The following is a 12,959-nucleotide window of genomic DNA, read 5'->3' as shown; positions in this document are numbered from 1 at the left end:
GTGCCCAGAAGTTCTCTGCAACACAAGGTAGAGATGCTCTGTGCAAGCACAGCTAGTCAAATATGTTTTACTTGCTGCACATGAGCAGTGATCTGTGGCCTTTTAGCCAGCCCTGCTCAGACTTTCCATGTCCAAAGAAGACGGCGTCTTGACAGTACACAGGAAATAAAATCATCCTTGCTAGTTTCAACTTGCCTAGAATAAACCTGTTTGGTTTGTTTGTTTGTTGTTGGGTTTTCTTGTTTTTGTTTTTGTTTTTGTTTTTTTTTTCTAAGATGAAAACCCCTATCCTTTAACTGTGTTGGAAGGATGAAATGAGCTCGAGAGGGTTTTATTACTGTTCTGCTAAGTTTTCAGGAACGTTTTCTCACATCCAGTGATGGTGTAGCTTGTTATTTATATCACAAATCTGCCCTTTATTGAGTATTGTTGAGAATTCTATATTCAGCAAATGCATTTTTATTACATAAGGTAAAACATTCTATCCAGTCTTCAGCATGTGACAATATTAATCCTCAGTGGTGGCAATGGGAACAGAGATAATTGAGGGGATTGTGACAAAATGTAGGTGAGTGCTCCTGAAGAAGCAGAAGAGACATTTCTCACTGTAAACATAGACTTTGTCAGCCAGTGCTGCTCCCCTATGAAAGACCCAAAAAATCCTAATATGAATATGTTAGGCTCCCCAGAGAAGAGCTCTATGTTATGTCAACATTAAGAAATTAGATGTGCCTGGAACCAAGGCTGATGGGCATGGAGTATCTAAAAGTAAACCTCCTTTCCCTTGAAAGCATAGTGGTTGCTGTGAACTGCCCATGGCAAAAGGTCCGTGCCCCATGCTTATTCCCAAACAGTACACGGGAACTTCTTGATGCTTCTTGGTCTGGACAAAATTCAGACCAGAGACGTTTCTGACACTCCAATAGTTTTGTCAGCTGAGTTCCCATGCCCAGGAAGGCTCTTTGGCAGTGTTTAATTTATTAGTATAGACATAGACTTAAATTGCTGCAGGGTGAAATTATGTAGCATACTTCTGCATATATGTGCCTATGTGAAGATGGGTGTAATTTCAGACTCTGGAGAGGTGGGTTTCTAGTACTTTAGGCTCCCCTGTCCATACGGGTGACTGTCATCACATGTACATGAAGCCATGGGAGCTGTATTTGACCTGGGGGCTAAGAGTACATCTGCAGAATTTCTTCCTCTGCTGGGTCCTGCAGCAATTAGCTTATTGCCGTTAACCACTTTCCCTTCTACCCCACTACCATCTCCCAGACCTATCATGAGTTATGATAAAGAGCCTGATGTAATTTTTCCCTGTGTTTTTTTGGGTTTTTTTTTTTGGTTTTTTTTGATTTGGGTTTTGGGTTTTTTTTTTTTAGGTATACCTGCTTAGTACAAAATACATCTCAAATCCTAACTGATGTTCAGCTATACCCATGGAGTGCTCAGAAAAATTCCTGAAGTGATGGGTCTACCAAGTAAAGCAAATGGGCTACAAACTTGTCATATTTTTCTGCACACAATCTGCTGATAGAAAATAATTTGCTTATGATGAGAACACTGGAAACAATTCTTAAGATGATTTTCAGGTTTTCAGCAAGCAGTATGATCTGTTGATTAAACAATTTGAAGAAAGAGCCTTGACTGCAGAGTGTTCCAGTAGCATCCTGAACATTACATGTTTAGATATATATACATTAAAAAAAAATAATCAGGATATATACATTTCTGTGTATATATACTTAATTATTTTAGCTGAACTTATTCTTGAAAACAAGTCCTTTGTAAATCCACATATCAAAGTTGATGGAGGAGGGAACTGGGGGCAAAATGTAATTGAGTAAGGAAAGCAGTCAGTGGGGAAGCAGAGGTAGGAACTCCTATCAGAAAGGAGGCTTTGGAGTCCATTTTCATTGTGTACAAATATATAAACCATATTGCTAGGACAGAAAACCTGCAGATTTTTAATAGTGGAAGACAGTATTTGCCATTCAAAATTCTACCTGTATTCACTGTTTTTTCAAGACTTGTGGGGTGGGTGCATGGTGGTGCTGCTGAAGTCAAGGCAAGTTTTAACATTAACTTCAACAGAGCTGGGATTTTACGTTAGGCTTTTAACTGGTCCTCTCCTTGGTTTAGAATCAGATTTACAAAGAAAACATGTATATCTGTGAAATCAGAACTTGGCCCTTTTTTTTCCTTAACATGGGTAAATATACTTGATAAATCATTTCCATAGATAAAAGTGCATCTTGTCCTTGAATATGTATAAACACAAAGCCTGTCAAATAAGGAAACTCAAGACAACAAGGCTGAACAGAGCTAGCTAAGAAAACCCTTCAGTTAGTTTTTATGTCTTCTAAATCATTTTCTAATATTTTCTGAAGCTGTTTGTCCAAGCAGTGTAACTAAACCATGCCTCTTCCTTTTGGAACACAAGCAAAACAAAAAAAAGTGGGATTTTTTGTTCAAAGAGAAACTTACAGTAGGCTCAACTGTTTACAAGGTGTCTGTTAACAGAAAGACATAATTTCTGTTGCTAATGTGTTCTTCCAGTGTTCAGCTTTATTTCTTGTTTATGTTCCTAGTTTCCATGTACATGTGGAATACCTCATTCAAAAACTATGATGCTGGATGAAAACTACAGTGAATCTGATGCCAACAGCCTGGCGGGATACACAAGAAACCAGATGGTCCCAGAGGAAGAAAAACAACAAAAGATGGTTGCGCACTTAGCTATGAGCAATGAATGTCATTCACTAAGGAAGAGAGACCTGAAGGGCCATGTGGGCTTGCACATCATCCAGAACAGTCATGCAATTGATAAATACTCAAGATTAATATTTCCAGGCACTTACATAATTTTTAATTTGATATACTGGTCTGTCTTTAGCTAAGCATGCTGGCACAGCAGTGACTGAAGCAGAAGACATTTACAAAACTCTCTTTTGTTGGTTCTTTTTTTTTTTTTTTTTTTTCTAATCTGAATGCAAAGCCAGAAAACTGATTAATTTATTGCTTCCTTGGAGGGTAAAGGGGAGGACACATCCTCCAGTGGGCAACTCCATGCACCAGGATCACAGAGGAACCTGCTGTGATCGTTACTTTCCAACCACACCCCAGCTCCTGTTTGCTCTATGATGTAATTTCTCATACTTGAAAATACGTGCTCACCATTCACCCAAAAGGTGCTGTATGCTCATTTGGGGCCAGCCATGCTGGTGCTGTCTGCTGCTCAATGGGCAACCAGAGACAGTGCTCACGTGGGCTGTCAGGGTTTAGACAAATGCAACTGGCAAAGGGAGGGCTGGACGGTGCATGTCCTGTAAGGGAACTGAATGAGGCCTTTCCTTTTCAAATTATCCACTTTTGAGCAAATCCTTTTATTTTTCTTTGACATATGAACATCATATTTCTTTCCATTGGTTTGTGAAGAATATCTCCTTTTAGGGTCTGAATTCTACTTTCTCTGCATAGGACCTTCATCAATACCATTAGGACTGTTGACTGGTCAGGACCAACGGTGTTGGTTGCAGAGTGCAGGTGGTATGTTTGAGTCAGTGGTCACTTTTGTCCAGATTAGAAGTAAAGAGTGATCATGAGGCAGAGCAAAGAAACCCACAGACTCACAGAAGATGGCTGCCAGGGTACATGGGTAATGAAAACAGGAAGGTTTAGGCATGTGTTCTCCATATATCTTGAGCTCACCACATGATATGTAGCATCTGCCACCTGCCCTCTAAAATGGGAGGGGAAGCCGCTGTGTAGCAGGTACAGACAGCACATGGTAATTGGGCAGTGTCTCTGGGACCATCACTTTCTCTCTCCAGAAGCAGAAAACAGTGTTGAGGGTAGTACCAGTAGTTTCTGAGGATTTTCCGCACTGCTGTGGAGGAAAGTGCAGCCCACAGAGAAACTGTGTATCCCAGTGTGTCTCTCCCAATCCATTGTCCTGTTCAGGCATTTTGGATTAAGAGGGAGATGTCTGCCAGAACCTCTCTCTGTAGAAACATAGGCATGTCAGAGAATAAATGGCCAAGAATAATACTGTTAGAATAATACTGTGGGATTCAATGAGCCAGTCTGGCTTCTGGCTCCAAGGTCAATGTGAGTCCTTTAAAGCTTCTGGAGAGCATTGTAACAAGCTTCTGTGCTTGGCATTTAATTTTTCATCCCATGCTATCTCCCTTTCCCTTGCTAACAATGCAAAACCCAAATGTAGAAACATGATAGCAACAAGACAATTATGTCCAGGTTTGCATGCTCCATAGTTTTAGAAAACACCACGACTGTTTGGCTGTGGTGGAGATTATGTTCATCCAAACTTTTGGTTACCAAGCTGAAACTCAACAGGGTGGGCAGAGCCTGAAGCATGAAGGTCCAGGACTGTTAGAATCTGACTCGATGATAAGATTAAGTTATACATCTGACTGGGGTTCATAGAATCATCTAGGTTGGAAAAGACCCTGGAGATCATCTAGTCCAACAGTTCACCTAGCACAGTTCCCACCTACAGCATATCCTTAAGCTCTGTCAACCCTACTCTTGAACACCTCCAGGGACGGGGACTCCACCACCTCCCTGGGCAGCCCATTCCAACACCTAACAACCCCTTCTGGAAAGAAATGCTTCCTAATACCTAGTCTGAACTTTCCCTGGCGCAACTTGAGGCCATTCCCTCTTGTCCTATCACTTGTTACCTGGTTAAAGAGACTCATCCCCAGCTCTCTGCAACCTCCTTTCAGGGAGCTGTAGAGGACAATGAGGTCTCCCCTCAGCCTCCTCTTCTCCAGACTAAACACCCCCAGTTCCCTCAGCCGCTCCCCGTACGACCTGTGCTCCAGACCCTGCACCAGCTCCGTTGCCCTTCTCTGGACACGCTCGAGTCATTCAATGTCCTTTTTGGAGTGAGGGGCCCAAAACTGAACACAGGAATCGAGGGGCAGCCTCACCAGTGCCGAGTACAGGGGTAAGATCCCTTCCCTGTCCCTGCTGGCCACGCTATTGCTGACACAAGCCAGGATGCCATTGGCCTTCTTGGCCCCCTGGGCACACTGCTGGCTCCTGTTCAGCCGGCTGTCAATCAACACCTCCAGGTCCCTCTCTGACTGGCAGCTCTCCAGCCACTCCTCCCCAAGCCTGTAGCGCTGCTGGGGGTTGTTGTGGCCCAAGGGCAGCCCCCAGCATTTGGCCTTATTGAAGCTCAATAAGTTGGGCCATGAAGATTCAGATAAATCACATGAATAAAGGAAAACCAAACAAAATAATAAAACCGTAACTATTTCCTGACATGTGAAACTTTCTGCTTACTGTAGCAGTAATTCTTATACCCTAAATCTCAAGGGATGTAGAAGATAGCAGGGAAGTGTCAACTCCAGGCTGTCAACAATACCCAGGTTTTCCCTTGTGCCTCAGATATTGCTGCCTAGGTCACACTGATGGTTGCACAGATTTACTGGAAACAAAACTGATGAGAGAAACTCAAATTAACAGCTGTGTTCCCCTTTCATCAGCCATGTTAATAAATGACATGAATGGAGTTCTGTCTGGTCGTAAAATTAAATACATCCATGAAATTGCTGGCAACAAGAGGAGCCATGGAGGGACAGTATCTGAAAGGAAGGATTGTGTTAAATCCCAGCCTGCCACTTCTCTCCTGAGCCACCAAGTCAGTGCATTTACCATACATTGCTATTCTTGGGACTGAAACCTGGAGATTTTTCACATCAACAGATGGAGATCACCACAATAAAGATGCAAAAAATATTGAAGAAATAGCCCATTTATCCTTTGAGAGTTTAAAGCCTGGACATAATAGTGGAGCCAGTAAAATCAGGACAGCACAGCGAAGGGACCTTTGCTGGGCGAAGGCATCAGAACTGCACCTTGAAGTCACCATTGCGTGGAGTGAGGAACTCGGTCCCTGTGCCCCCTGTTTTGTCAGTCTTTCTGCATTACCCATGGCATGTGCTATTTAACCTCTCAGTGCCTTGTCTCCTCCGTCTGGAAAGTGGGGAGTGATAATGTTTATCTACCTCATGAGGTGCCAAGTGGCTTAATTTGCTTAACTAGCACAGGTGCAGGGCATGGTTATGATTTCTGAGCAGGTCACCAAGAGGGAATCCAAAGATTTTAGTCTTAGTTAATAATGAATTCTTCAAATGTGTCCTCTGAATCAGTCCAGCTGGAAGAAAGCAGGCATCTCCCCTGCTTGTAATGACATTAAGCCAGATAACTCTTCCACATTATAATGCTATTAAATCAGATATAAGTGTAGCCCAACAACCCAAAAGCATGGTCAATGAATAATGCCTCCTGGCATACAAAAATAAGAAGTCCTAGTGTTTTACTTTGCCATTTGTTTTTATTACATCTCCTGTTCTCTTAGAAGTTATGTGGCAACAAAGACAGACCTTTAGATCCTATTGTCTTTGTACTAGCGCTCCCTGCAGTTTAAATGCTAGCTTAGTCTAAACATCTTTTGGAGAGGCTACCTTACTGTTATTTTATATGCATGTGTACATAACTGGCAGAGATTGATGTCTGTTTCTACCAGACACAATTATACAGCCTATAAAACCATCAAGGAGGGTATTTTTCCATTAAAGGAAAAAAAAATCTCTTAAGCAGCACTTGCACTTATTCATTAAAACAATAGATGAACGTATTGATGCAAATAAAAGCAAGGCATCTCTTTCAGGCAGCCTATGAATTGTATTTTTCTGCTTATTAAGAGGAGAGTGGCTAGGCAGAAAGCTAGAACAAATATTTGAAGTGTGGTATTGAGAATATATTTCACCTTTCATCTCCCCTAGATTACAAGAGCACTATCTAACTTCTAGTTGCAAGATCCAGCCTATGTTTTGAAAAATAGTGCCTGAAGCTAGGCTCTGAATACTATTTGATGGATACAACCCAGTTCTGTGAAGCACTGAGCATCTGGGCAGTTAACATACTGAAGGACAGGATTTTCAGAAATACACAAGGAATTTGGGCAAACAAAGCCCGTTGATGAATGCACTTTCTCAGAATAACCTGGACCAATTGTGAAGAGAGAAAATGTCGGCCCCACTCATTCTGTATCTGGCTCCATTGTACTTTTACTTACTTCTAAACAAATCATGTCTTTGAAAGAAAGTAACTCTCTATAAGGATATGTACACATATGTAGAATGTATATGCAGGTAGCATATAACAAAAGAAGACACCGGGACATGTACTTATGTTAAATACCGTATATATGTTAATTTGTAATATATTGTATGTAAACTACCATTTATTATGCCCAGAAAACTTACTATGTTGAATTGAAAAAGGCTCTTATTGTCAGCTAAGGGCCAAGAAATGAGGTACTGGCAAAAATTATGGGTTCTCTCACATTTTCTTTCTGAAAAAAAGGAAGTGTTGAGAATTTTGCAAGAAAGACTGATGCTAAAATGTTTATACAATAGGTACAATCCACTGTACGGATCGCTATAATCAAACCTGGTAAAAAAAATAACAGATGAAAAGTGGGGGAAAGAGTCCATTTCATGGTGTGAACTCTAAAATGTGACTTTAATTCTGTTTGGAGATCTGTTACCTATGAGCTAATGTCCAGGGGTAAAGGATCTGAATAAACACCTCATTTGTAATTGATTTTAAATAAAAAGTATCTCAAGGTAGAAGAAATGTAGTGGAAGAATGATAGTACTCTGAAGTCTGCAAAGAGCCTTGGGAAAACTGAGCCATTAATTACAGCTATAAGCTAGAGAGACCTTTTGTGAAAACTGCAGCCCACCACTGAAGAAATTTTAGTAATTACTTTGCATTTAAGGGCACATTTTCAAAAGCCCAAATGACAGGTATATATCTCAATCTCCATTTGACTATAAATGAGAACTTGTAATTTAATTCCTCCTTTGTGCCTTTGAAAAGATTGTCTTCACATTTACCAATGGGAGATAAAACTGCTCTGAGGTCCCGGCTGCCTGATCTCAGCTATTAACCCTAACGCAGACAATGGGACTAAAGTAAATGTGCACGGGCCAGGCTGACTAATGGCTATTGTCTGTCAGATTTCCATAATGGAGAGATTACAGCAAGGTACAGTCTAAGTGAGATGTTGCTCTGCTGAAATTTAAAGAACAGAAAAATGAATTTAGAAACCAGCAAGACTTTAGCACTATTAGAATTAAAATGTAATCCATTCTCACACTAAGCTGATTAATTCCTCTGCAAAAATTACATTTGAAATAATGTATCGGGGTCATTACTTTCCTGGTCAGAAGAATTACCATTTCGGATGAAGTGAGAAGACTGGGGAGGGAAATGGTCCGTGAGCAGGGGGCAAGGTGCTCCTCTTGGCATCTGGCTCTTGGGATGGAGCAAGGGCAGGGGCAACCACAAGTCTGAGCAGAGCCTGTTGCAGAGGTGAGGATTGGTAGACCCAGCTTTCCCAAGGCACTCAGTTCCTGGGCATCATATGTCACCATGCGGCACTTTTTGTTTTGGGCAAGAAAAAGCTATCTTCTGCTGCAAGCTAGTCTTAGGCTGGCGGTGGACTGGGGCTTGAGGCAGGGGGACCTTGAAAGACAAGCAATATTTGCACCCATAGCTGCCCACAAGTTAAATGAATCATGCCTCATGCCACTGACTTTTGATATTAGCCTGTGTTGCACCCTAAAAGAAGATCCCCCAAACCAGAACAGTCCTGCATTGCCTGCTTCTTGGAGCAAGGAGAAAAGCCCTCAGCAGATGATTTAAAGACTGATTTTTAAGATTTCCTACTTTCAAGAAAACACACAAGACTCATCTTGGCCAGTTGTCCAAACTGGACTTCTCTGACAAGTCTTTTAGGTGGCTCTAAGTATGGATATGTGCACTTGCAAGCATAGAAATTAGCTTAGGAAAAGTGCCTGACAACTCGATTCATGCAAAATGCATATAAATGATGAGGAAAAAAAAAATTACTGCTCTACTTGTCACGCAGATTTATAGAAGAAAATTGTGTGTTTAGCTTAGAGGGAATTTGGAGAGGGAAATGAAAGGACAAGTTAATTGTAACGACAGTTTGAATTACTTGAACAAATATATTTCAGGAAATGGAACAGAACATTAGAGCTGTAAAACTCTCTAGCCTCCTGGCTCTTTCCATTTTATCTAGATTTTTATTAGGGTTCAAATTCATTTCAACCATGAAATTTTAAACCTTTCTTATTAAGGTGCATAATGACCACATTTTTATAGGTACGGTTGGGAGGACACCTTCAGTGCTGTGCGCAGACTGTCATGGCAGCAGCCTCCAAGCAAAACCACTTTTTTCATCTAGAGTTTCAGGAGAGCTGCCATTCTACAAAACAGGAAAGGCAGAGTTATTCAGCTGTCAGGCAAGGAGACAAGACACTCTCCAAGGAGCTGGACAAGAGAAAGACTGCATCATTTGCACCGGATAGTAGCCTCAACATCTAATACATATTGCTAGGTGCTCGGGTGCAGTGCTGAGGACTGCATGGGGAGGAAAAGAAGCTCCTGCTTGCGCCAGATCTGGAGACAGTCACCATCTCAGATAGTCACGCCCAGCCATGACGGTGATGCAGATGCAAACTGTCACACCAGGGAAGGTGACAAAGGATTTTTCCTCAGGGCTTGGTCTCACATGCTGTGCCTCTGTGAGACCCTTTCTTTGTGGGGTCAGTGTCCACCTGCCCCAAAAGGCTCCGACCTAGTCATGGAACGGTGTACTGAAGGAAACATTTATCTTCCTTTGAGGGCTCTCCATGCGTTTTTTGTCCATGAGGGAAGTCAGTGCCCTGGTCTGCAGATGTGGTGACTGTTTGCAGGATTTTGCTGTCAGATTGCCGCCATGCCAAACCTCCCTTTCCTCCTGGTTATGGCCCAGGAGAGGAAAAGGAGGAGTCCTTGCTTCAAAGGGCTGATTCCTCTGGAGAGGAACTGGTGAACAGCACAGAAAGCAGAGGAAAGGATCAAAATGAGGGGTCCTGTGGATTACTTGGAGTCAAATGGTCTGCCCAGGGCCCTCAGGTGCTCTCTGTCCTAAATGACAGAGAACATGAAAACTGTGCAACTCAATTCTGATCCTAGCTGCTAAATGGTAAGAGCTCTTGCTGAGCTGCCCAGAGCCCTCACCACCACTCACACAGAGTAAAGCCAGGGTAGGAGCTCTGCGGGTGTCATTCTTTACCTCACTAACACACAGGGAATGCCTGGTGCCCAGCAGTGATGCTACCCAGGATCAATGCTGTCTATCAGTTTGCCCTTCCCCAAGCTCAGCCTCCCACAGAAGGGCTCTCCCCATCTCTTGCCTGCTCTCATGCAGGCCCAGCCATGCAGTGCTTAGCAGGACAAAAAAAAAAAAAAAAAAAAAAAAAAAAAAGGAAAGAGAAAGAGGCAAGAAGAGGAAAAGGTCCTCCCACAAATGAAAGTGAGTATTTTTGTGACTGTGCCAAAGGCAGTATTTTGCCAAGCCATTAGCTGCTCCTCACTTCTCCAGCTTTTATTTAATCATGGCTGTAATGTTTGTGCTTTCTCTTCCTTAGTCCTCTGTCAGCTGACGTAAATGTTTCAGCATGTCAATATTCTTCCCACGTCTCAGCTGGTGACAAAACCCATGGAAATATGTGACTAACAGCTCCATTCAAGCCACCTTTGTGCTGGTGCTCTGCCAAGGGGAGAAACCATCGAGGCTGCTTTACAAGTACAAAGCCTGTCTGTACGGCCATTGCCTTACCATGTGAGTCCAATAAAGTAGAACAATTTAATTGGGAGGAGGTAAAACATCTTGGTACAAATAAATAAAAAAATCACATTCTGTTAGATTTCACAGAAGAGAAAGCAGCCTCAGAAAGAAGTTTGAGGCTTAACCTAACTTCAGGTATCAAGCAACCCAGCGCAGGTGCAAGTCACACAGCCATGAGAGGCCTGGCCCAGCCGGCTGGTGGGTGCTGGTCCAGGAGGCAACCCGCAGGAGGACCCACCCCTGCCCCCAGGACTGGAGCAACACTTCAGATCCAGAGTTTCATTCCTCAGCTTCTCCATCCCATGCTGCTAGGCTGACGCTTAAGCCCTAAAATACTCACAGTTGCTTCCAGGCACATCTGTTCCCTGTACAGAGGCTGCCCTGGAGCCTCATGGTTGCTCCTAGGCATGCCTGCGGTCCCTGGCGCAGCCTGGATGGGACTGAATGCCCTGCCGCTCACCTCTCATGAGCCTTCAGGCTGGTTCACCCTGCTCAGCCCTATCGTGTTAAACTGATCTTGGTGCCATTTCCCAGCTGCCTCCCTCAACCTCGATGTGCCTTGATACCTTGAGCACCTTGCCCATACCTCAGCCCAGCTTTCCACTGTCATTAGAGCAGGTAACAGACTCAAAGACTTCCCACGTGCTTGCTGCCAAGCAGCCACCTCTCTGGCCATCTTCCAGTATCTACCCTAATCCTTGTTTCTGCTTCCTATGAGGCTGTGAGAGGAGAGCAGGAATCACCCAGAAAGAAACAAGACTCCAGCAGCTGCAGAAGAGAGAAAGAGGCTGAAAAATGTTTCTCGAGGGAAGGCTGGAGAGGGTGAAGCTGCTGCGCTCAGTCCCTGGGTGCTTGGGCAGAGCACACATGCGTGGCACAAAGGGCTGCCAGGCTCTGGTGTGGCTCAGTGAGGCCCAGCCTGGCTCCCACACCAACACCTTGCTGGCCAAGGAATGGTAGACCTGGGGCACGTCACCACCACCAGAACGAGCCCGCCATGCCTGAGCGCTGCTGCAGCAGCCAGGCAAAACAGGCTCCGTGGGGCTGCAGGGAGGCTAGCCAGCCAGCTCCTGCACCCAAAGGCAGCACCGACTGCCCATAGATAATTTCTGATAGATGCTCATGCAGCCTACTCTTAAAAACCTGCAATCCCACAGCCTCCCTGGGCAGTTTATACCAGTGGTTAACCAGTCTTAAAATTAGAAAGTGTTTACTGGTAGCCAGACTGGGTCTGCCTTGCTGTGACTTGGGCCTGTTATGCCTGTGCTACCATCAGCGGGTATGAAGGAAAGGTTATGTACTTAAGTTTGTGCAGATATCCATCAGGTTTTCTCTGTTCTTCACTTCTTTGGACTAGGTGACCTCTGCTCTGTCTGTGACCCTCCATGAAGGCCCTCCATCAAGCCATACAAGCCCTGCTTGCTCCCACCATTTCCGTCTGAAGAAGAAATGACATGGTTTGAGGTTGCAATTTGATGTGGGGTATTTTTTGTTTATATATTTTTCAAGTATGACATTAAATGTCTCCTTATACCACACAGAGGTGATAACTCATCCATAAACAACAGCCCCATCTTTTCCATAGCATGTACTAAGATTACCTGGCAGCCCAAAAGTTTTGAACATTTACAAAAATTCTACCAGGCAGAATAAACCCCTCTCCTGACTTAATCATCAATAAACTCATGCATTCCATAAATGCACAGAAGTTCTTTTCCATGCCTTCTGCATTGCTGCAAACTTTGGTTCCTGACTTAGTGGCAAACAATGCCCCCAGTATAATCCAAAGCAGGACTTTCACAGGCTGGAGCTCTTTTATCAGCTCGACTTTCCAGCGGAAAGGCTCTGATGAGCTGATGCCATGTCCTGCAGCTGGACAGTGGTAAGGCAGGAGAAGGCCGAGCCACTGCCCTTCCCTGCCCGACTGCCCTTGCCCCACTGCACCAGCACACGGGTGGGCTGGCAGGGGGAACACTGGGCCACGTGTTTGCCTGGGATACAAATAAGTGTGTTTTCATATTACATCTAACGTACTAAGTCAGTTAAACGCTCCTAGACAAGGGAGGGCAGCATGTTAATAAACAGTCGTTACCAGCTGTTGACAGTTGGTTAGCACAGATTAATTCCTAATGAAGAAAAAAACTCTTTATATAATGTAATGCTTCTGGCCAGGGATCAAGGGTTGCAATCATCCACCCACAGCAGACCTTCAAATCCG

General features: G+C 43.7%; 1 protein-coding gene across 5 annotated transcripts in view; it reads left to right on the top strand.

Annotated features, from left to right (window-relative positions):
* LOC113477709 (gamma-aminobutyric acid receptor subunit rho-2) overlaps positions 1 to 12,318 on the top strand; it is a 47,141-nt gene extending 34,823 nt beyond the window's left edge. For 2 of the 5 annotated variants that reach the window (XM_026844203.1, XM_026844206.1), the window contains one exon: positions 2,592 to 4,435. In XM_026844203.1, coding sequence (XP_026700004.1) covers positions 2,592 to 2,900 — 309 coding nt within the window. In that variant the 3' untranslated portion in view covers positions 2,901 to 4,435. Of the gene's footprint in view, positions 1 to 2,591; positions 4,436 to 5,516; positions 7,944 to 10,541 lie in introns of those variants that run through there. The other 3 variants (XR_003397948.1, XR_003397947.1, XM_026844204.1) reach the window with 3 other exon arrangements.
* The last annotated feature ends 641 nt before the right edge of the window (positions 12,319 to 12,959 follow it).

The sequence above is a fragment of the Athene cunicularia genome, assembly GCF_003259725.1.
Source record: "Athene cunicularia isolate RWA chromosome 3 unlocalized genomic scaffold, athCun1 chr3_part1, whole genome shotgun sequence".
Taxonomy (NCBI): Eukaryota; Metazoa; Chordata; class Aves; order Strigiformes; family Strigidae; genus Athene; species Athene cunicularia.
This window is presented reverse-complemented; position numbering and strand designations above follow the sequence as displayed.